The 21,032-nt window shown below is 48.3% G+C and overlaps 5 protein-coding genes across 5 annotated transcripts; 3 read left to right on the forward strand and 2 right to left on the reverse strand.

The window, feature by feature from the left end:
- Positions 1-1,517: 1,517 nt before the first annotated feature.
- BGZ61DRAFT_550079 (uncharacterized protein) lies at positions 1,518-2,105 on the forward strand (the record flags this gene model as incomplete). The annotated part of the gene is made up of 1 exon (XM_046255453.1): positions 1,518-2,105. A coding segment is annotated over exon 1 (241 nt), but the record flags the coding sequence as incomplete, so codon positions are not given.
- Positions 2,106-3,243: 1,138 nt separating this feature from the next.
- Positions 3,244-6,596, forward strand: BGZ61DRAFT_61125 (uncharacterized protein). The gene is made up of 7 exons (XM_046256912.1): positions 3,244-3,551; positions 3,602-3,656; positions 3,724-4,942; positions 5,009-5,134; positions 5,195-5,242; positions 5,292-5,416; positions 5,473-6,596. Exons 1-7 carry the CDS (start codon positions 3,461-3,463, stop codon positions 6,584-6,586), a joined length of 2,778 nt encoding a protein of 925 aa, XP_046092952.1. The 5' UTR covers positions 3,244-3,460; the 3' UTR covers positions 6,587-6,596.
- A 915-nt stretch (positions 6,597-7,511) lies between these two features.
- BGZ61DRAFT_542554 (NAD-dependent epimerase/dehydratase) lies at positions 7,512-8,913 on the reverse strand (the record flags this gene model as incomplete). Its single annotated transcript, XM_046255207.1, has 5 exons — positions 7,512-7,859; positions 7,920-8,179; positions 8,238-8,421; positions 8,480-8,762; positions 8,813-8,913. 5 exons carry the CDS (start codon positions 8,911-8,913, stop codon positions 7,512-7,514), a joined length of 1,176 nt encoding a protein of 391 aa, XP_046092953.1.
- An 829-nt stretch (positions 8,914-9,742) lies between these two features.
- On the reverse strand, positions 9,743-10,985 carry BGZ61DRAFT_488202 (uncharacterized protein; the record flags this gene model as incomplete). Its single annotated transcript, XM_046250083.1, has 4 exons — positions 9,743-10,459; positions 10,538-10,649; positions 10,708-10,778; positions 10,872-10,985. The coding sequence occupies 4 exons, from the start codon at positions 10,983-10,985 to the stop codon at positions 9,743-9,745; spliced, it is 1,014 nt and encodes a 337-aa protein (XP_046092954.1).
- Positions 10,986-12,091: 1,106 nt separating this feature from the next.
- BGZ61DRAFT_436555 (general substrate transporter) lies at positions 12,092-13,862 on the forward strand (the record flags this gene model as incomplete). The annotated part of the gene is made up of 4 exons (XM_046244024.1): positions 12,092-12,274; positions 12,356-12,971; positions 13,033-13,529; positions 13,611-13,862. 4 exons carry the CDS (start codon positions 12,092-12,094, stop codon positions 13,860-13,862), a joined length of 1,548 nt encoding a protein of 515 aa, XP_046092955.1.
- Between the last annotated feature and the right edge of the window lie 7,170 nt (positions 13,863-21,032).

Here is a 21,032-nt window from a genome sequence, read left to right on the forward strand (position 1 = left end):
GAGTGGTGACTTTCATGCCCATCCAGGACGAGGAGGCGATATCCGCCTTTAGTTCGGGGTTTTATGTGCTTATCGATCTGCTGAATCCATTCCAGGCCTCTCTCGTTCGTTGTCCAGCCGTTATCGGATGTCGCGATCACCCAGCCTTGAGGTAAGGGGCTGTCTTCATACCAGCTTGAGAGGTGATATTGACCTGCGACGATTGTAACAGGCCAAGGCCCTTATCCTTGCGGCGCAGCCGCAAGGCCTACACACCCCGTGCATACCAGGGGTGAGAAAACTTTGCACAGCTCGGCGGCACTTGGGAACTTCCTTATTTCTTCTTTATCTTTGATGTAAATAGCATCCTGGACTAGATAGCTGGAACACAGTTACTAGAGGCCGTTCACAACGATGATGAACGGCGGGATGCACCACCCTTGGGAATTGGCGCCTTGGATTACCGTAACCCATTCCCGACCTCCTGGCTGGACTAATTTCGCATTGGAACGTCTTTCCGCACTCGTGACGACCATGCCTGTCGAGATAATATCCATCATAAAGCCAGTCTCGTCAAAGTTATAGATGTCAGACTCCATGATGCCATACTTAGCGATTGTGTTCCGTACGAGTGCGAACCAGCCCCGAATAGTCTCTGGATCTTCGCATTGGGCCCTCTTATAGTCGTATCTCCGAAAGAAACGTATCTTGAGTTGTGGTTGTCACTTGACGAAGTTGGAAGCCCAGCGCTTGCCGACCTTAGGCGCGTCGTGGTCGGCCAGCAGTCGATTGGCCATATCTTCTACCTCACAAAGCCGGGGAGGAAACGATCGCGAATCCAGGTCGAGTACATATTGAACAATTGTTGATTCCGCTAATTCAGTCAACTTCCGCGATTTGGGCATAGTGTCGCGTCGTGAAGTTATGCCTTGGAGTCGGCGACGGAGCGTTGTTCGAGAGAGGTTATAGATAGTAGCAATTGACTTGATGTTAGGATTTAGGGCTTTTTGAGCAGCCTGAATGGCTAAAAGTAATTGCCCTTCTTGTGTAGTTACGTCCATTCTTTTTTGTAGAGAAAAGCGCGATTGAATGTAGACAGTTGCGTGGTCGCGGTCTCGTGGCCACTCACTTATTATTCACGTTATCCATATTGGCAATATATTATTTATATTGGTTGGTAGTTCTAAGGCAAAAGTCACTTGTTTGTTGACAGTTGGATCGACTGGAACAACCCAGACCCCCGTCTCCGGCGAAGAAGCGCCGTATCATCTTCACATCTCAGGCCCATGAGTAGGCGCCCACGTGCACGCAAAAGCGACAAAAAGACCCTTCGAGTTTTCCAGGCCAACGTGGGCAAGGTCCCCCTGGCCCACGACTGCGCCCTCGCACTGGCCGACTCTGAACGATATGACATCGTCCTCCTACAGGAACCGTGGACGGCAGTGCTGGACTATCGCTGCCTAACCAAAACCCACCCGGCATACGACACCTTCTCTCCAGTCGACGCCTGGGACAACACAAACACTCGATCAAGGGTCATGACATACGTCCGCCGGGACTCTGGGCTCCTGGTGGACTAGAGACGGCTATCACTAATCCGAGACATCCTATGGCTTACGGTCAATAATATCACAATAGTCAACTTCTACCGCCAAAACGATGATAGCGATGCATTGGATACCCTACTACAATGACCCGTCCCGGACCGTTGCCTTGTGGCAGGAGGCTTCAACGCCAAACACCATACATGGCAGACGGGCCGGCCATCAGACCGGGGTAATGATATCGCCTCTTGGGCATCGGAAAACAATCTCAGCCTACTGAACACCGCTGATATACCCACGAACCCGCACGGCAACACCAACGACCTCGCCTTTACGAATATATGCCCCTTGCTGAAGCCAACGTTGAAGACCACCTAGCCACTAGCTCCGACCACTTCACGCTCAGCTTAATGTTCCCTGATATCAGCTTGGCTCCAACACAACCTGGCAAAGTTTGCCTTACGACTGACGATGTGGTCTACAAGACGCAACTAGACAAAGCCAACGCCCTCCGCCGTGCCACACTAGAACGTCGCACCACAGAGGATGATATCCCGGACCCTTGGATTTCAGTCAACCCCCCCCCCCAAAACAATCCCGTTTCCCCAGGAAGTCTCCCTGGAAGAAGCACATGATGCGACTCTGACCTTCCCCTTGATTTATTTTTTCTTGGCACCTAGTGTTAGTGCCCGTACCTAATTTACCGCAATTTCCCTAACAAGCCCCTGAGGGACCCTTCCGGCAGTCCTGCGGGCGGCCCCACCGGGGCCGGCTCCTGCAAGCACCCCTCAGCCACACCATTCCAGGGCTGTTTTTCTGGCTCTGAGCAGTAATGCCCTCCTCTGCCTCTCACTCTACTGCTGGAAGACCGATCATCCCTACGAGCCGCCACCGCTTGGCCGAAAGCAGAGATGAGCTAGCCACTGACTTTTGAGTGCGTTCGAGTTAGGAAATTGAACTTCTTTTGAGGGTCCCGCGGCGATGTCGGCGAGGAAATGTTACTCTCAACTCTCAACTCTCGAGCGAAGGGGGTTGGTATCTACAGCATCTCCTCCTTAGTTGCACGTCATTATTGCGTCGCCGAGTGCAGGTTTGCGCAATGCAGAGCCACTTCAGTGGCTGCCGGCACTTCGACTGAAATTGGTACCTGCTGGGGGTTGAGGGGCTGGCTCTGGGTTCACTCGCTAAAGGCGGTTGTAGCGCGGAGCATGCGAGCCAACAATGCCTCCATACCTTCACTCCTAACACCCTCGTGACCCTCGCCCTCCGATAGGTCGCTCTCCTCCGCGGCATCGGAGCAGGAACAGGTCAATCGTTTTACGAAGCACTCATCTTGGGTGGTGGATGAAAAGGAGATGACAAGAGGATGTAGTCGATATGGGCGGAACGGCAGCTGGGAATCGATGAGGCCTCGAGGCCGTCGATGGAATCCGGCTGATAAGAGATAAGGGGGTCGGAGCTGCAAGAAAACGAGGAAATCCCTCACCGACGAAGTCATCATAAAGAACATAATCATAGCGGTCATAACAGCCGAAACAACGCTGCTTCTAGCATCACCTGCAATACCGTATTTGACCCCCTCAATATCACTTTCCCTGTGCCATAACATACATCAATTCAGGCCGTTAGACCGATCCGTCGCGATCACGTGTCTGACACTTGTGCGAGACTAAGGACGCCATGGCAATTGATGTCGGGATTTCTCCAACCCCGCTTCGCGTCACCCATATTTTGCTGAACTTGCATCCCTTTTCTTTTCCCCCCACATAATCGAAGATCCCTGTGCCCTGAAAGTTATCGGCTGGAAGCTGGAAAAGGTTGACCCAGGTCGAAAGAGAATACCGTGTCAAAGCCGACAGTCTCCACTCAGTCAAGACATCCTCTTTACCATCCAGTATTCGGTTCTATCTAAAATAAGCCGTGTCTGCCATCCCAGAATGGTCAATACCAACGACAAACGCCGCAAATGCGCATTTTGCGACCGAGAGTTCACCAAGGACGAACATCTCAAGCGTCATCAACGATCACGTATGTTATTTCTCCCCCGATCACTGTGAGTTGACGCCGATGCATTCCAGACACCGGAGAAAAGCCGTTCAAATGCCCCAAGTGTGATCAGCGGTATGCACGAAGGTATGCGCACATAGACAGTCCCAACTATTCTTATGCCCAACATCGCTCATGGGCGAATTACCTGCAGTGACGTTCTGGCGAGACATATACAGAATCACCCGAGGAGGGCGTATCGGAGCAAGCAAGTCCCCAGTCCAAAGACTAGTCAGCAGTCCACCTCCATTTCAGCCGACGATATCCAACCAGAGGGTGATTTTCTACAAGCAAGAAGCTTAACACCTCTAGCCTGCCTTAACCTGGACTGGGATGCCAGAGTCCCTGACAACTCTTCATCAAGCAGCAGTCCTCCAGTGGATCCGACTAATCAATATATGTTGACCTCGACGGCTGATCGACCTGTCCGGGATTGGCTTTCACCCCTAATAGAGTCGGCAAATAGCATGAACGAATGTGTTTTCGCCCCCCTAGAGATGCAAGAGCCGAATGTGCACCACCCTTCGGGAACAGAGAACCGCCCAACGATCAACCTTTCTCCGCACATGCACATTTCTCCTTTCCTGGATCAGCCGATAGGTGACTCGTGGCCATTTTCTACCACACTCTACGCTGATTACGACCTCAGCCATATCAATATGGATGTTGCCTGCACCGGAGCCGACGCATCACTTGGAGGCCCCAGTGAGCTTCTACAGAGGCAACCGAGTCCATTTATATTGGAATCCCCATTGTTAGACGTCCCAATGATCAATGGCAACACACCAAAAGCAATGGCCCTTCCCCGTGTCTCGCCGGGATCACCAGATTCGTTAAATCGCGTCCAGCAGCTGTGGTCCGGTAGAGGGTCGTCTCAGCCAGCGCTTCTTATTCAAACGTTGTGGAACGATATCGCAGAGCACAAATCGGATAATATCTTTTCGGACCCTGGAGAGCATGTTAATTTGCCGCAAACCGCTCCCTCAGACCTCAGACCCGAAAACGATATGAGCGACAAAATCACGAAACCTTGTTGGGAGAGGCTCTTCACCTTTTGCAGTCAGACTCAAAGCATTCCAGAAAAGAGTGGGGTAGCAAACGTGCTGCCCTCTTCTGAGCTTCAACTATGTGAGCTTTCCTCTGATCCGCTGACCGGCGCGGACCACCTAGATATACAATTCCTGTCAGTGGAAATGCTCGACCTTAGCCTGAAGTTTTTCTTCCGGCACGTCCAGCTGTCTTTGCCCTTCGTGCATCAGCCCACTTTTGATGTCTCGGATACACCATGTCTGCTCCTGTTGCCAATGATATTAATCGGTTATTCGATTCTCGATCCACATGGCTCAGTGGTTTTTGTTTCACGTTTCCGTGCGGTATGTTTTCTAGATGGCCACAGAAAATAGCTAGCAATTTTGTTAACTAAGAATTTTGTCTGATAGCGCCTCATTGAGCTTTGTCGAGTGGATCTAGCTTGCAAGGCTCGTGGGAAATCCGGCTCGCCATCGGCATTGATCCGCTCGCTAGCATCTTCAATTCTAGTTTTGTACCTCAACTTAGAAGACCAAGTAAGCTGACTTCCTCAAGGTATCAGCACTTTACAAAGCAGGCTATAACTATGTGGACAGAACCGCGAAGAGGAGGCCGCCCTCATGCTATGTGCCCAGACGTTACACGTAAGAGAGATACTATATTGAAGGAACAAGATACTGACTGTGTTGTTAGATTGCCGAAAAGCATGGGTTATACGAGACATTTGAAAGCCAGAACCTTATCGACGGTCTGCTTGCCAAATATTCTGATGGAGAGAGTGGTTGGAAGCTGTGGGCAAGGGTCGAGTCTGTCAAAAGGTTAGCGTGACTATCCCATGTTTATATTTTCTGCTGAGGCTCACCGTCCATCCCAGGCTGATATTATCCTTGATGCGCATGGACGCAGCTTATGCCCGCTTAATGGGCACTACTGGAGTCATCGACCCTAACCAAGTCAATATCGTCGTTCCAGCCATCAGTGATCTCTTCGACTCACCCAGTGCGGATAAATTCGTCAAGGATGCGAAGACGACAGATGTGACTATGTCTGTTATTCGCATGCGATATCTTGCGAAATGCGCACTTGGGAGCGATATGATGAACAAATTCCTCCTAAGGGTTATTTTGGACAATATTCACACACAGATCTCCAATGCCCAAGTCAAGATCTTCTCGGCTGCGGATCATACCGTGTTACAATCTTCCGCTTTTGCACCAGTTAACCTTTACAACCAGTCTGCGGAAGCCAAGAACATCAGCAGACAACTTGTTGCTATATCGAAGGATTACGCAGAGCTGTTTCGACCCTCTACTGGTCAACTTTCCTCATTGACATGGAATTATCTGTGCATGGTCATTACCGCCCCTGTCGAACAGCTAGAGCTAGCACTCGGTCGCCGCGGCCACCAAAGTGCGCTCAAAGCCCGTGGTGCTATCAAAGTGTGGTCCAAAACACCGGCTGCCCGTCGAGCCGTTTTACACGCGGCCCAAATATTCTACATTCTCACCAATGGCGCCCATTTACCGTTGCCTTTGGTGGAAAAGACGTTGCTCCGAGTCGAATCCATGGTATTCACAGCAGCATTGGTAGTCGGTCTGTATTTTTTTACGGAAGGAACACCAACGCCTCCATCCACAGCGGCTGATAAGAGCATTCCAACCAATAAGTTGGAACTCCTGCAGGAGATTGACTGGGCTATGATCGATGATGAGGGCTTCACGGGGTGGCAGTTTGATTGGACGATGGCTCTGGAGAGTGCAGAACGAACCCCTTCCAGTCAATGTACGGCGGTCCAAGCCCGGCAGTTTATTCGTAACGGCTTGTTTTTGCTTACGTTTGATTGCGATTCTCAAATTCAAGGCGCCAAAACGGCCAGAAGAATTTTTCAGGAATACGCCTATCTTCTCGACCAGCTCAGCGGGCATAATGGGTCTGACAGCAGCATTGCAAACCTGGCGAGGTCAATTAGTAATGTTCTGGAGCCCTGAAAAATAAATGGGAAGCAACATTATTTACTGCTAGCTATCGTATTCGGACAGCTGCGCATGTACGATGAGATATATATGTGATTTGAATGGCATAAGGGGATAATGATCAAAGCATACCAGAAGTAGCCAAAGGCTGTATACTTGTGGGATGGCACCCCCCTCCCCCCCCCCCCCCCCCCCCCAGGAGCCCCTCTGAGCTACTTTGCGCCATGCAATAATAGCGATGCAGATATGCAGAATCCTTAGATATAAACCAAGATCTAACGCTATTGCAAAGTCTTTATAAGGAAGTTCCTGGACGCTGACGGAACAAAGCATCTAGTACCTCTATTCTCTCTGCATGCTCTTCAAGCACTGCAATCAAGCCCAATAAACTCCACAGCAGGCCACAGTCTTAGGTTACTAACAAGACTACGAACGTGGGTAGCCACATTGCACCATTCCTTGCTATAAACAAGAGCCCTTCTCATGGAGGATATGAAGTAACAATAAGAAAGGCTAGAATTCCACGACTTATAGTTTAGAACCCATAACAATACACCTTCGTTAGAGATCAGGTTTTCTTTTCATTTATCCCGTACAATGGCAAAGGTTATTATCACCGTCAGTGTAACCGGGACCCAGGGTATGCAAGACTAAACGGCAGTATATCACAATTTATGGTTTCTATGCCGATAGTCGGTCACAGGCGGTGAAGTTGCAAGGCTTCTTCTTCAGCATCCGGACTGACATTCCATCCGTTGTCTCACCCACACTCCAGACTCTGAGAAGGTGAAAGCACTAGCGGATATTGGAGAAGAAGTTGTGCAAGGGGATTTGACCATCCCTTCTACTCATGTTTAGGTATATGGCAACAATTTGAATATTAACAAAACAGCGAAGGTGAGATTGTGGTTTCTGCATACGTCTCAGAGAAGTGACTGACTCATCTGTCAGCTATGGACATAAATCGCTGATCAAACGGGAGTCTTGGGAGGATCTCTGCATTCTCCAGCACTTTGTAGGTGTTGATCCAGGCTTCGACAGTGTCATCATGACGCTTCCATCCAAATTTCCTCGCCTTGTTAACCGACAAGAGCGTGGACCATGCTCGTCCCATACCCCAGTTCAGGTGTCCCCAAGCAGCCCAATCAAAGACTTCATGTTTTCCACCGTATTTCTCCACAATCCGACTCCATGCATCTCTTTTGTCCTTCGACCACTCTACGAGATCAAGTTCCGTGATGAGAGTATTTGAATTCCCTCTCACTTTCTCAAAGGATGGCTCGACTGTCTGAACAAACGAGGGTCAGTTGTTACGTTTTTTCTGATCAAAAGCTAAGAGTCATCTTACCTCTAGTCCGAAATAAGCCGCAATCTTGGGCCAGAAGTTTTTCCAGATGAATACATCGCCATTCGCGTGGTTGAACGCTTCGTCGGCACAGTGTTCATGTGTGGACACGAAAATAGCCAAATCAGCTATACTCGGCGCATAGGACTTGTCGTCGACACCATTCCAGATATACTCATTGCCTGGAAACTTAGGTGTCTGTTTTATTTCCCCGCAGATTAAGAAGTAGACAGCAAGGGTCAAGGCTTCAGTCATCCCGTTCGCTATTGAATAGTGAGCACCTGGGATAATAAGGAGACATACAAGACGCCTTCAACTTACCATGAGGAGTGAACCCAATGATCCCAGTTGGGCGAACAACGTTCCATGACCAGACATTTCTCCGTTTCTGGACTGCCTGTAAATAGTCCTCCTGATTGTAGTAGAAGTTATCACCATCGTCCTGGTAGCGCGGTGCGGACTCCTCGGCTGGAGCTTTCAATTTGCCCAGGTGAGCACCATAGTACTATAATGTCGTTAATTGAGCTGTAATCCGGAATAAATTTGATGCGGGCCCCTTGTACCTTTCCACCAGTGTAAATGCACACACGTTGCAGTCGAGGACAAACTGCGTCAATGACATCCATAAAACCTCTGAACAAGGGAACATTCCTTTCAGGTAGCCCCTTGAAATCATCCGAGTGAGCGTAGGATGTATAGAATACATGAGTAACATTCTGGCAAATGCTTTTTAACTTGTCGATATTCTGATGGACGGGCTGCATAAAATCGATGGGAACGAAGTCGATGCGAGGGTCAGCCCAGTAATTGGGAAGCTGTCTGCGAGACGACACTACGATTTGCGACCTGTGGAACGGTATTAGCTTCCGTCAACAGTTTCCATTGCTTGACAGTACCATTCAGAATCGGGCTTGCGTATCAATTGCTCCACAATCGCATGACCACTAATGCCGTTGGCACCGCTGACAAACGCAACTTTGGGGACTGGTGAACTCATGTTTGCTGTGGACAATGATGAAGCGGGGAAGTCGAAATAGAAGCTGGGGCGTGGAGGGGTGATAGCGATATGGTCATCGTGGCACCTACGGATTTTATATTCGTCGTACTTTGATTATTTACACACTCTACGATACGATTTTTCTCGTCATTCACTCCGAGTTACCCATGGAGTGTGGGGAGTTGTGGCATTTTGTGTGGGGAGTGGCGTTTTGGTTGAAGCCTTCTTCGCAGCATTTTATGTGGGGAGGCGTCTTGTGTGGACCGCGGCATTTTGTGTGGAGCATGTGTTGCACTAGTTGTCTGACCTTCAAATGGTGTGACAATGGTTGCAGACTTGTTCCTCGGTCGCGATATATGTCAGTTGCAGCAATTACAGATATCGTACATCTTCAATCTGCATTGTTATGCTGCTGCTCATTGGCACAAGGATGATCCCATGCCTCGTCCGAACTGTAGCAGGCAACGACCACGCTTCTCGGCGTATTAAACGGTAGACCATACGTCAAATAAAAGCTACCATTGGAATTGTCAATGACTTGGAGGTGATCAAGACTGTTGTCAACGTAGCGCAGGAATTTCCAGAATGGGCAGCAAAGTCAATACAGGTCCGGATGCTCATGGGTGCGCTAGATAGGTCTATATGTATTATCCCAAGTAGAGAGGATAGGAGGCCATGCCGAGTTTAGGTTGGGAAGCACGGTTACTTCAATATACAAATCCTGATGCTCACCACTTAGATTAGACTACCGAGTGATTGCCTTTGGCTATATTGGATGTCCAAATATATTTTCTGCATTAATGTATAACCCCGCGGTACTGAGGCCTACCTACAGAATAGCTATTATATTCGCGGGGCTGGCAACTCCACCTGGTACATTCAGAGGCGCTGATGACAGGAAGAAGGTCCACTTCCTGTTGTCCAAGCAGGCCTCAGCCAGCTCATCCAACACTAGCATCTCGCCAATTGGACAACCCCATCCGGCGATCAACACCTCATGATATAAGAATGATGCCCCGGGTACTGGCGGTAATTTCTCCCAGGCTGGAGTATCAGAACCTACAAATGAAACCCGGTGGTCCCACAGGAACTTCAACATCCGCTCATCTTGCGAGATCCCACATGTTTCGGGGATAGACCTCGTGCTCAAGTCTCTTTCTTCTTCAGGCGTCAGCCGCTCATACTGCTTGACATAGCCCATGCGGAAAATGATCATATCGCCTTTATGGAGGAGCAAGTCAGTAGTGGATAGCTGCTGTTGCTCGTGGAAACAGGCCATGATGTCGTCAAATGTGATAGCTTGTGAAGGAATGGCGCAAGGGTCGTAACCTTTGCCTTGGTGACGTTGAGCATAAGACCAAAAGTCGATTAAAACTCCACGCCCCACAAGTCCACCCTTAGTATGCCAATGATGTGTACCCAGAAGAGTTGAACCAGGAGCCAAGATAGATTGCTCATTATGTCCATTATAGAAAAGCCTCGCGTCTTGGTAGGCGAAGTGGCGAAGTCCGTCGACCTGGGTACTGACTTGAGTGTTGAAGGAGACCTATTTGCTCGCAGAGGCGCCGAGTGTTAGTTAACATCAATTATGCCGATAGGAAGGGGATATCGGGACAACACTCACTCTATCATCGAAGGCAAGTACCTGCGGGTTCAAGCGACATAGCTCGTGCCTGAACTGTTCATCAGGGCTGGACCGTTGAAAGCCGGGAGTCTTTGGTGTATTTAGTGGCCAACTATCATATACATGTAAGCTTAGGAATGTGGAGTCAGTTGTGTCATCACCTTGCGTACTTTAAGCTGAATCGATTCCCACTCGTGATCTCCCTGGCAGCCTTTCTAACTACCTCTGGTGTGAGATGGTTCTAGATCAATTCTGTTAGAGACTTCTTTTGTCGGAATTACGCCAAAAAGTTCAATAAAATAACGAAAGGGGAAAGAAGGCCCGGCATGCGTACTATTGTCCCAACTTGGTCATCGACCCCCCAGAGTCCCCATGAAGAGAATGGAGGATCCCCCTTTCTCAGCGGAAGATCTTCGAATCGGGGGTATCTGTCAGTATTTCCAGCCATTTCGCTTTGCCGCCAACGCGAGATGATGATTCTTGGTGGTTGCAAAGCCGTACAGTGCCTTGTGATGTGACGTTCTTGTAGAAATGCTTTTTGTGGAGTCACAGGTTCCGTTCACTAGACAATGTGGGAAGAGCCCACCAAACGAAGTGCAAAAGTTTTCTCCTACATGTGGGGAATATATGAGTATAGTACCCAGAGCTGTAATCTGATGGTGCCATGCTACAGCGCGCTTTATTGAGAAGACCATACTATGCAGGCTTCTCATAATACTTTGTCCACGATGTCATTCACCAATCGCATCCGTTTTGAGAACAAAAGCGGTCGCACGGAGATACGGCAGAGTACCTGAAGCCAATTTGGACCACACCATTGGGGTTGAAGTCCAGATTCTCGAAGGGAATCTGCTTGGTGACTGTAGGCGACCAACTACAGAAACAGCTGTGGTGGACAAGGTGTGATATGTTCACCCAGACTAAGACTACCCATTGGTGAGCCAATAGCCCTGAATAAGGGCGGATTTCCTGTTGAAGGCAACTCGCCGTAGGCTCCGGCTTCCTACCCGGCCTGACCGCCCACTAGCTATACCGAAGAGCCCTAGCAGCAATCACGAAGGGGCTTCTCTTTTTTCCTCCTTAGCTTCAGATAGACAATTCTACGTAACCCCTGTCCAGCCCCGGCAGGAACCTGTTGGTGGACCTGACTGTCGGACCCTTGTTCCGACTTGTCTCGTATTTTGCCTGAGATACTACCTAGGCACGTAGCGACAGAGGTAATCGCCCCTGCGACACACCGTCTGTCACACATAGCTAGCCTAGTCTTCATCATACAGTTCATCAGGTCCTAGCATCGTCCCCGTGATTCCACTAGAACCCCCACAAATACCCACACAACGCCTTCAACCCCCCCACACAGAAGACCAAGCCCGCTAAATGCCCCACAGAATGCCCCACATTATCCTACTGGATATATGTCTATTAAGATATAGCTCATGACTACTACACAAGACGCCCAGGTTTGCACATTATAACCCTATCGTCTTTCATCACTATACTTTTGTTGCGCATATACGACCAGGAGATTCCTATTCTATCATTTCCAGAAACATTATGTCACCGCGCAACTCGCTCTATGCGCACAGAAAATGTCTGATTATCTGTGGAGTTGTGGCAATGGCTAACATGCAATATGGACTTGACAGCTCGGCAGTGGGTGCCCTGCAAGTAATGCCTGGATTCTTGAAAATATTCGGTTACGAGGATTCTAACAGTGAGCTGGGCTACGGGATTGATGTGAGTTTGACTTGCACTCCTTGTTTCACGGGGATTTGTATGGCGCTTTAGGACCACAACACTAATTTCGTCCATCTTCAGAGTACCGTTCAACAGTTGATCACCTCTCTACTTACACTCGGCTCCTTCGTATCCTCGCTACTAGCGGGTGCGTTTTCCATGTTTCTAGGGCGTCGTCCTGCTCTATGGTTGGCATGCATCCTGAACGCTGCTGCCTGTATCATCCAGATAATGAGCACTTCAGCCAACGTCCTATACATAGGGCGACTTCTGCTAGGTTTTGCAAACGGGTTCTTTGTGACTCACTCGAATGTATACACTGCCGAGGTAGCACCAGCACATCTTCGGGGTCTCACAGTTGCTCTCTTTGCCTATTGGGTAAATGTTGGATCTATCCTTGGTACAGTCGTTGATTACTACACAAAGGATAGGATGGATAAGCTGTCTTACCAGATTCCACTTTCGTGTTTATTTATAGTTCCTACCTTTCTTTTCGTTGCTCTATTCTTTGTCCCCGAAAGTCCACGGTGGCTTTTGCGCCATGGAAAGGAGCCCCAGGCTCGAGAGGCCCTGGAAAGATTAAGAGGAAGTGAATTAGACCCAGCAGAGATTGAGATTGAGTGGGTTGAAATGGTACGAGGCGTTGAACAAGAGATGCTGGTATCAAAGAACGTGGGGTTCTTGGATATGTTTCGAGGTTGGTTGGACAGAAATTTCTGATGCTTTCAAATATACCCCTGCTAATTCGGAGCATTTAGGGACTGACTTCCGGCGTACTATCCTCTGCTACGCCCTGATCGCTTGTCAGGCTGCATCCGGCATCTGGTTTCTCATCGGATACAACACCTACTTTTACTCTGTCACAGGGGTGGCCAAACCATTCCAGTATTCGATAATGAACACATGCCTGGGTTTCATAGGAGTCAATTTCGGCATGTTTGCAATCCGAAATCTGGTTGGTCGTCGTTCAATTCTTCTTATAGGTGCTTTAGGATGCGGCTTGAGTCAACTTGCTGCCGCGATTGCTGCGAGTATTAACCCAGCCTCATCAAACACTCTGGTAGCACTCACTGCACTTTTTATGTTCTTCTACAACGGGTGTATTGCAACTGCAAGCTACCTTGTTGCCACAGAACTGGTCAGCTCACGGTTGAGGGCATGGACTGTGGGTTCAGCCACTTCAGTTGGATCTTTGCTTGCCTGGTTGACAAACTTCTGCACACCGTACTTTATCAACCCGGAAAATCTCAATTGGGTAAGCATAGGAGTCCTATTTTCTGATGCGACTTCCTCTAACTACCTCTTGTTTGTTCTCTTTCTGACATACTCTGTCTAGGGTGCAAAATATGGGTATATATGGGCAGGTTCCAACTTCCTCGTTCTTCTATTCGTCTACTTCTGCATTCCGGAGTTGAAAGATCGCACACTGGAGGAAGTCGATGAGCTTTTCGCAGCCAGGATATCTGCCCGTGAGTTTATTGGGTATAAATGCATGACTCACGAGGACATTGTTCGCAATGTCAAGGAGCAGAAAACTGGCGCCGGAGAGGTATTTGAAATCGAAGACATTCGCCCAGGCGGCAGCTAATTTTCTTTAAAACTGGAAATTTTACTGGCTGGGTTGACTAGGTGGATTCTTGTCTAATATGGTGTAATACTGCATTAACTTGAACGGGTTAATAATGCCTAAGAGAACCAGCACAGTCTGTTAGCTTGTCAGCCTCAGCCCCTGCCTATAGAGATAGCTAGAAATATAGGCATTATTAATCATAAAATACCCGGTAGGTTAAGTATTGGAGACTTCATAAGAATCCTAATCCCGACTATTCTTATAGAATCTCTACTGAATCTTATTAAAACTGTCAGGGCTTACTCTTACTTTAAGTTATATAAATCCTATTATGTTGAGAATGAGATATGTTAATATTATTATAATAAGGTCAACGAAGAGGTATAAAGTAGCCAGGTAAGGGTAAGGTAGTAGTTAATTAAAACAGAGACTAAAGCTTGCCTTACTTCAGTCTCTAGTTAGCAGGCTGAAGTTATATAGATACTAAGGCAAAACCCTAAGGGCTAGCCCTGGGCTTGTTAAGGTAGGCTATGTAGTTGGGTTTGTAGCAGGCTGTGTATCTAGATTAGTATTCTATTATACCAAGGCAATACAGAGCTAACCCCTTCTTATACTAAATATAGGTATATAATAGGGTGTCGGCTGTAAGGCTTAGTACTCTTATTATAATTATCCCCCCTCTATAAGTTGCTATCCCCAGTAATAGATATTATAGGTCTGAAAATTAACTGACTCTATACTATATAGTAGGGGAAATTATTATTATTTTACCCTACTTAGCGTGCTGGGCCTATTTATTTACTTTTAGATCTATAACTTTAGCTTAATTCTCCCCGACTTTTCTTCCTACCTATATCTTATTTTCTTCTATATTCCATTCTATTAACTATTATATCTCTATTACTCCTTCTATACCTTTCTGTTTTTAGTGGTTTTTTTTTTTTTTTATATTTTTATTCTATTGCCAATTCTTGCTAATTTCCCCTATTTTCTCCCCGTTTTTACTGACTATACTATTTAAAAAGCAGAAACAGGCCTAGCAGGATATTAAGAAGGTAGCTTAATTTTCCTATATTACCTGCCTTTTTACTAGTAAAGACTGGTATATATATTATTTCTATTTAGCTATTAAGGCTAACCTTAATTATCTTAAGCTAGTAAGAGAGTAACTTCCCTCTATTAATATAGTATTAATTAGGTATATTTTCTCTAATACTAAGTTAATTTAGTATAAGCAGTATAGTAAGTATAGTAACTTCTATATTTTATAAGTATTTTTATTAGTAGTAAGTATTTTCCCTTAGAATATAAGTACTAATTAATATTATTTAGTCTATTTATTAGTCTTAAGAATAAGACTTATAAATTAGCTGCTTTTTTAGCCTTTATCTATAATCTAATTTATATAAATACTAATAATAAGAATAATAACTTAGAATTTAAAAAGAATAATAAGTTTTATTACTTTTTTACCTACTTTATATAGACTTATCTTATAGATTTAGCTATAAATTTAAATAGTACTTTTAAGGCTATTAAAATTGTATACTATTAGAATTATAACCTAATTAATACTAAGAAAGTTACTACTATATATTAATTTTTCTTTTAGTTTCTTCTATTTTTTACTAATCTTTTTAAAATACTTCTAGCTAGTATTATTTATTTATTAATAATTATTATTATTTATACTTACTTTACTACCCTGCCTCTACTACTTCTACTATAAGTTTAGTTTTTTACTTACTTAATCTAGTACTTTTACTAATATTTTACCTTTATATAATTTGCTACTATTTATACTTATTAGAAAGTAATATAAATTTTATACCTTAAGTATAGTAATTTTAGTTTTATAGTATAATACCTAGCTCTCTAGGCTTTTTATAATAAATTAATTAAGATTCTTAACTTTAATAAGTAAGTTAATAATAAGTATTATAAAAAGCTCTTTTTAAAGTATCCCCTCTCTTTTAGTATCTAATTCTTATAGTCTTAACACTCTAACTACTAATTTACAGTTATTCTATAAACTTTTTATTTATAGAATTTCTATTTCTACTATACCTATTAGCTTAAAATTCTGTATATAGACTACTCTATATCTACTAATTTATAAAATAACTGAAGTTTATAAGATAACTAGTCTGCAGCTAATTAGAGATAAGAGACCTATTTTTTTTTCTTAGGGCCCTCCCCCTCTTTCTTTTTTTCTCTTTCTTTCTTTCTCTTTTTCTCTTTCTCTTTCTCTCTCTCTCTTTTCTAGAGTAAATAAATAGAGATAGCAGATAATCTACAGCCGGCTGCTATTACTTCAAGAAGCGAAAGCTGGCTAATCTATTACCCTATCTATCAGGCCTTAGTCTGCAAGACCCACAGCTATGCTATTGCCGACCTAAAGAGCTACTTATACCAGGAACACTCCGACCTCGACCGGCTAGCCCATCGGGCCCTCCTAAGGCGCTACAGAGGCCACGACCTCGCCGGGCCAAGCTGGCAGCAGCCCGGAGCGGCCGAGAGGCAGCAGCTGCCGCCGAGGGAGCCTATAGCCCCTATTGCCGGGCTGCCGATCCGCTACGGCTTCGGCTGCCGACGGTGCCCCGACTTCCTTACTGTCAGCTGGAAGCTATACAAAGGGCACTGCAGCCAGGTCCACGAAGTACGGAGCAGCCGGGCCAGAGACGGCCTCTGGTTCGGCGTCGAGGTCCAGACCTTCTTTACCAGGCCACAGCAGAAGCAGCGATACTTCCGGGTAGCAGCTACTATAGCAGCAGCCGAGGCGGTAATAAATAAGAAAGACGACAAGGAAGACGGCGAGGAAGATAATAAGGAAAAGGCAGCCGCTACAGCAATAGTAGCAGCAGCAGCTATATACCAAGAAGACACAGAGGCCGGGAGGGTTAGGAGGAGGCAGCAGGCGCAGCTAGCAGCGAGCATCCAGCTGCAATGGGACTACAAGCAGAGCCAGCAGCAGAAAAGGCAGCTCCAGATACTCGAAGACGGCATTCGCAAGCATGAGATTACTAACTGGCTGCAGTATACAGGCTGGATAGATCACTTCAGCGGCCGAGACCTGCGCCCTATCTATCTAGCCAGCCGTATGCCGCAGCCCGAGGACGAGCCGGGCCTCGAGCTGCTCGTAAAGGCCCTCGACAGCATCTTCTTCCGCGGCTGCATCGCGGGCCTGCAGGAGATGCCGCTCATCGGCCGGCTCTTCCTCGCCAGCCCCTACCCCGAAGACCCCCACAGCCAGCCCTTTGGGCCCTTGCAGGAAAAGGCCAGCATGGACCGGTACCTGGGCTACAACAAGCGCTTCCTCTGCTACTGCATGAGGGTCCTGCCCCTCGGCGCCGACGACCTCGTCGAGCAGCATGCCTTCTCCTTTACGCCGGCGCAGCGAGGCCAGCTCGAAGCGCTCTGGAGCCGGCTGCAGAGGGCGGCAGCAGCGGCGGAGGAGACTGGCGGCGGCAGCAGCAGCAGCAGCAGCAGCAGAAAAGGAGAGGAAGAGGAGGAAGAGGAAGACAGCAGCAGCAGCAGCAGCAGCCTTGAAGGGGAGGTCCTGCAGGTTCTAGCTAGCTTCTGGATACAGCGCCTGCCCTCCGACCCCTTTGCGAGCCCGCTATGGCACTTCGTTGCCGTTCTCGGTATTAACGGCGAGACGGGCCAGCTGCGGCCGGCCCACCACTTCACCAGCATCCTCGCCGGCCTCATCTACACAGCCCGGGCGGTTGTAGCCGAGGCGGCCCTGCCTAGCCAGGACCGGGCAGCGATGGCCGACCTGCCCGAGCGGCTAGCAGCTATCCGGAAGGCCTGGCTGTGCAAGTCCAGCTATGCGCCGATGGGCTACGTCCTCAACCTCCTGCTCTATGGGAAGAAGATTGCTTTTGAGACCGGCAGCCGGCTGGCTGTAGTGTGGAATAGAGACGGCATGCTGCTCTACTTCCAAGGTCGGCCTCTAGCTATAGAGACAATCCGGCAGCTGATCGCAAGCATGACGGCCGATGCAGAAGACCTCCTCTGGGACGGGCTGTTATTCCGGCCCTGTAAGGTAGAGGCAGAGGCAGGCTCGGGCTTAGGCTGGCGGAAGAGCCTGGGGCTGCTTAAGTAAGAAGACTGCTTTCTTATCCCTCTTGCTACTATTCGAGACGACCTAATGCAGACCTAGCGGGGCCAGTCCTTCCTCCATACTAACAGCCTGCTCGGCAAGGAAAAGGAGATACTGCAGAACCTAATTGCCGGGCCTCTGAAGAAGCAGTTTCTCAACAGCCGGAATAAGTAGAAATAGCCCCGGGTCCAGCAGTATCTACAGCAGGTTAAGAGATTCCAGGAGCTGCTCTTGCTCCTAGTCTACCTTATAAATCACCCCCTCCAAGGCCCGGAAATCACCGGCCTGCAGCTTGTTAATGGTATTAATAGAGACTGCAGCCTCTTTATTATTGATAGCAAGGTCGTCCTCGTCAGCTAATACCATAAATCCCTTACTCACTTCAATAGCCCTAAGGTAATCCTGCAGATGCTGCCAGGCCGGGTGGGGCAGCTGATGGTAATATATATACTTTATATCCGACCCTTTACAGACTGCCTCTAGAGCAGCCGCTGGGCTCTCTATGATAAGGTCTACTTGCTGAGCGATTTTATCTGGTATCAGCTGGAGAGCCCTAGCACGCCTTAGGATAGCAGCCAGCTCTCCCGGGCTCTTGCTAAATAGAGCCAGCACTACACCGGCCAGAGGATTACCCTCCAGCAATGGCGGCATATAGCTATTGCTATTGGCAGGCGGCATACGCGAGCAAGGGGGGCCCAGAGGGCGAATTTCAACGAAGCTGGCGAGGCTGAGGCCGAGGAAGAGGAGGCTGAGAGCTACGAAGATGTAGAGGACCTTGCAGCTGCTCACACGAGCCGCACGGCAGCCGGCTATGGCGTGACGATTGATATTCTGAAGCGGCTGACCTCCGAGTCTCTCGAGGTCTTTGGCCAGGCTAGCCGGCGCTGGCATCGCTTTCTCGGCTGCGGCGGCGCTGCTGCTGGGGTCGAAGCCGAGACCGCAGAGGCTGTTGAAGGGCTAGAAGGGTCAGCAGCGAAGGAGGCAGCTTCGCTACTGCCGGAGGCCGGGCTTGAGAAGGAGGAGAAGAAGAAGAAGAGGAGGAGGCTTACGGCCGGCAGCGAGCTGCTATTAAAGGCAGAGAAGAGGCAGCAGGTAAGCAGCTGGCCTATTACCCTCGAGCAGCTTCAGGCCAGCGATAGTGGCAGCGGCAGCAACAGCCCAGCTATACACGACCGCCTCCTCCGCCGGGCTCTGCAGCAGGCTCTGCGAAATAAAGATACTGACTTTCGCTCGACCGAGCAGAAGGAAGCTATCCAGCGAGCCGCTGCCAAGCAGACGCCGCTGGTAGCGATCCTTCCGACCGGCGCCGGCAAGAGCCTGGTCTTTATAGTCCCGGCCCTTCTAATCGGCGCCGGCATGACGATTGTCGTCGTGCCTTTCCGCGCGCTCAAGGCACAGCTGGTCAGCCGCTGCCGAGAGGCAGGCTTAACCTGCAGCGCCTGGCCTGAAGCGCAGGACCTATGGCCTACTGTTACTATTATCTCGGCTGAGGCCGCCGTAAGCGAGAGCTTCCTGCAGTGGGCTGCCGGGCTGACCGTGAGCAACCGGCTCGACCGTATTGTCATCGATGAATGCCACCTGACCTTTACGGCGGCGCAGACCTATCGCGAGAGGCTGCGGCGGCTTACGCTGCTGCGAGGCCTCTGCTGCCCCTTAGTCTTCCTCACGGCCACTCTGCCTTTGCATAAGCAGCCGGACTTTGAAGCAGCTATACTGCTGCGGAATCCGATTTACATCCGCACCTCGAGCTATCGCCTGAACCTGCAGTTTAAAGTCCAGAAAGTCCCAAATAGCCGAGGTATTCGCAAGGTCAAGGAGCTTGTAGCAGCACGGACTAGAACGCTGCAGCCGGGAGAGAAGGGCATTATCTTCTGCCGCAGCCATGCAGACTGTAAGGCCGTTGCGCTATAGCTAGGCTGCAGCTACTACCACGGAGGGCCAGACGATCCCGATACTGCCTTCCTGGCCCAGCGAGATAGCGGCTACGAAGACTGGGTCGAGGGAAGAGCGCTGTATATTGTAGCTACAGCCGCCCTAGGCACCGGGCTCGATATAGTAGCTGTTATTCACATCATCCACCTGGACCTGCCTTGGTCGATCCTTAGCTATATGCAAGAGGCCGGGCGGGCTGGGCGGGCTGGAGAGCCGGCTGTTGCAGAGGTAATTGTGGAAGAGAGAAACTGGCCTCTTAGAAACCCAGAGCAAGAGGCCTATTAGGAGGAGGAAAGGCAGGAAATCGGCAGCCTGATCTAGACCCAGGGGTGCCGGCGTTATATCCTAGGCCGGTATATAGATGGAGACTACCGCAGCTGCCGCGCTATTAGCCTGCAGGCAGCTCTCTGCAATAACTGCTAGTAACAGGGCGAGCTGCTTGCTCTAGGGCCGGCCCTGCTTTAATCCTAAGAGCAGCAAAGCAGCTGGGAGCTGGCTGCAATTAAGAGCGCGCTCGAGTAGATTGACAGCCTCGCCCTCGGCCTTGGGCTAGGCAAGGCTGGAAGGATAGGGTGCCGGCCCTGCTGGGTGCTGTACGGAGCCGCTGAGGTAAGATATTCGTGGTATTGCTGCCTGAGACTGGAGGGCGGGGAAGCTAAGGGTATAGAGGCAGCTGCTATAGCCCAGGGCAAGCTGTATATATCTTTCTTTGCCGATATAATACAATTTCAGAGCGGCATTTAATATAAGAGGGGCAGGTAAGGCTAGTACCTGAGCTGCTTCTACTGCTATCTTTCTTAGACTCTATACCTAAAGAGCTATAAGAATCAGAGTTAAAGCTGTAGGTATAAGTATATTATACTACTAGTAGCCTTTATTATATTTCTTTAGCTGGGGATATAATATTTAGTTAAGAGAGATATTATTAAGTAAGTTCTTTAAGATAAGATAAATTATTAGAATTAGCTTAAGTAATAGTATTTATAGCTATTAGTAGAATTAAAATAATAAATATAATAGTTATATTTAGCTAGCTTATTTAGTAGTAATAGTAGCTATAAAAAAGAGAGAAGAGTAGAGTTTACTAGAGAAAAAAAAGAAAAAAAAAAGAAAAAGAAAAAAAAAAGAAATAAAAGAAAATAAAAAAAAAG

This window comes from Ilyonectria robusta, assembly GCF_021365365.1.
Source record: "Ilyonectria robusta strain PMI_751 chromosome Unknown BGZ61scaffold_151, whole genome shotgun sequence".
In the NCBI taxonomy this organism is placed as follows: Eukaryota; Fungi; Ascomycota; class Sordariomycetes; order Hypocreales; family Nectriaceae; genus Ilyonectria; species Ilyonectria robusta.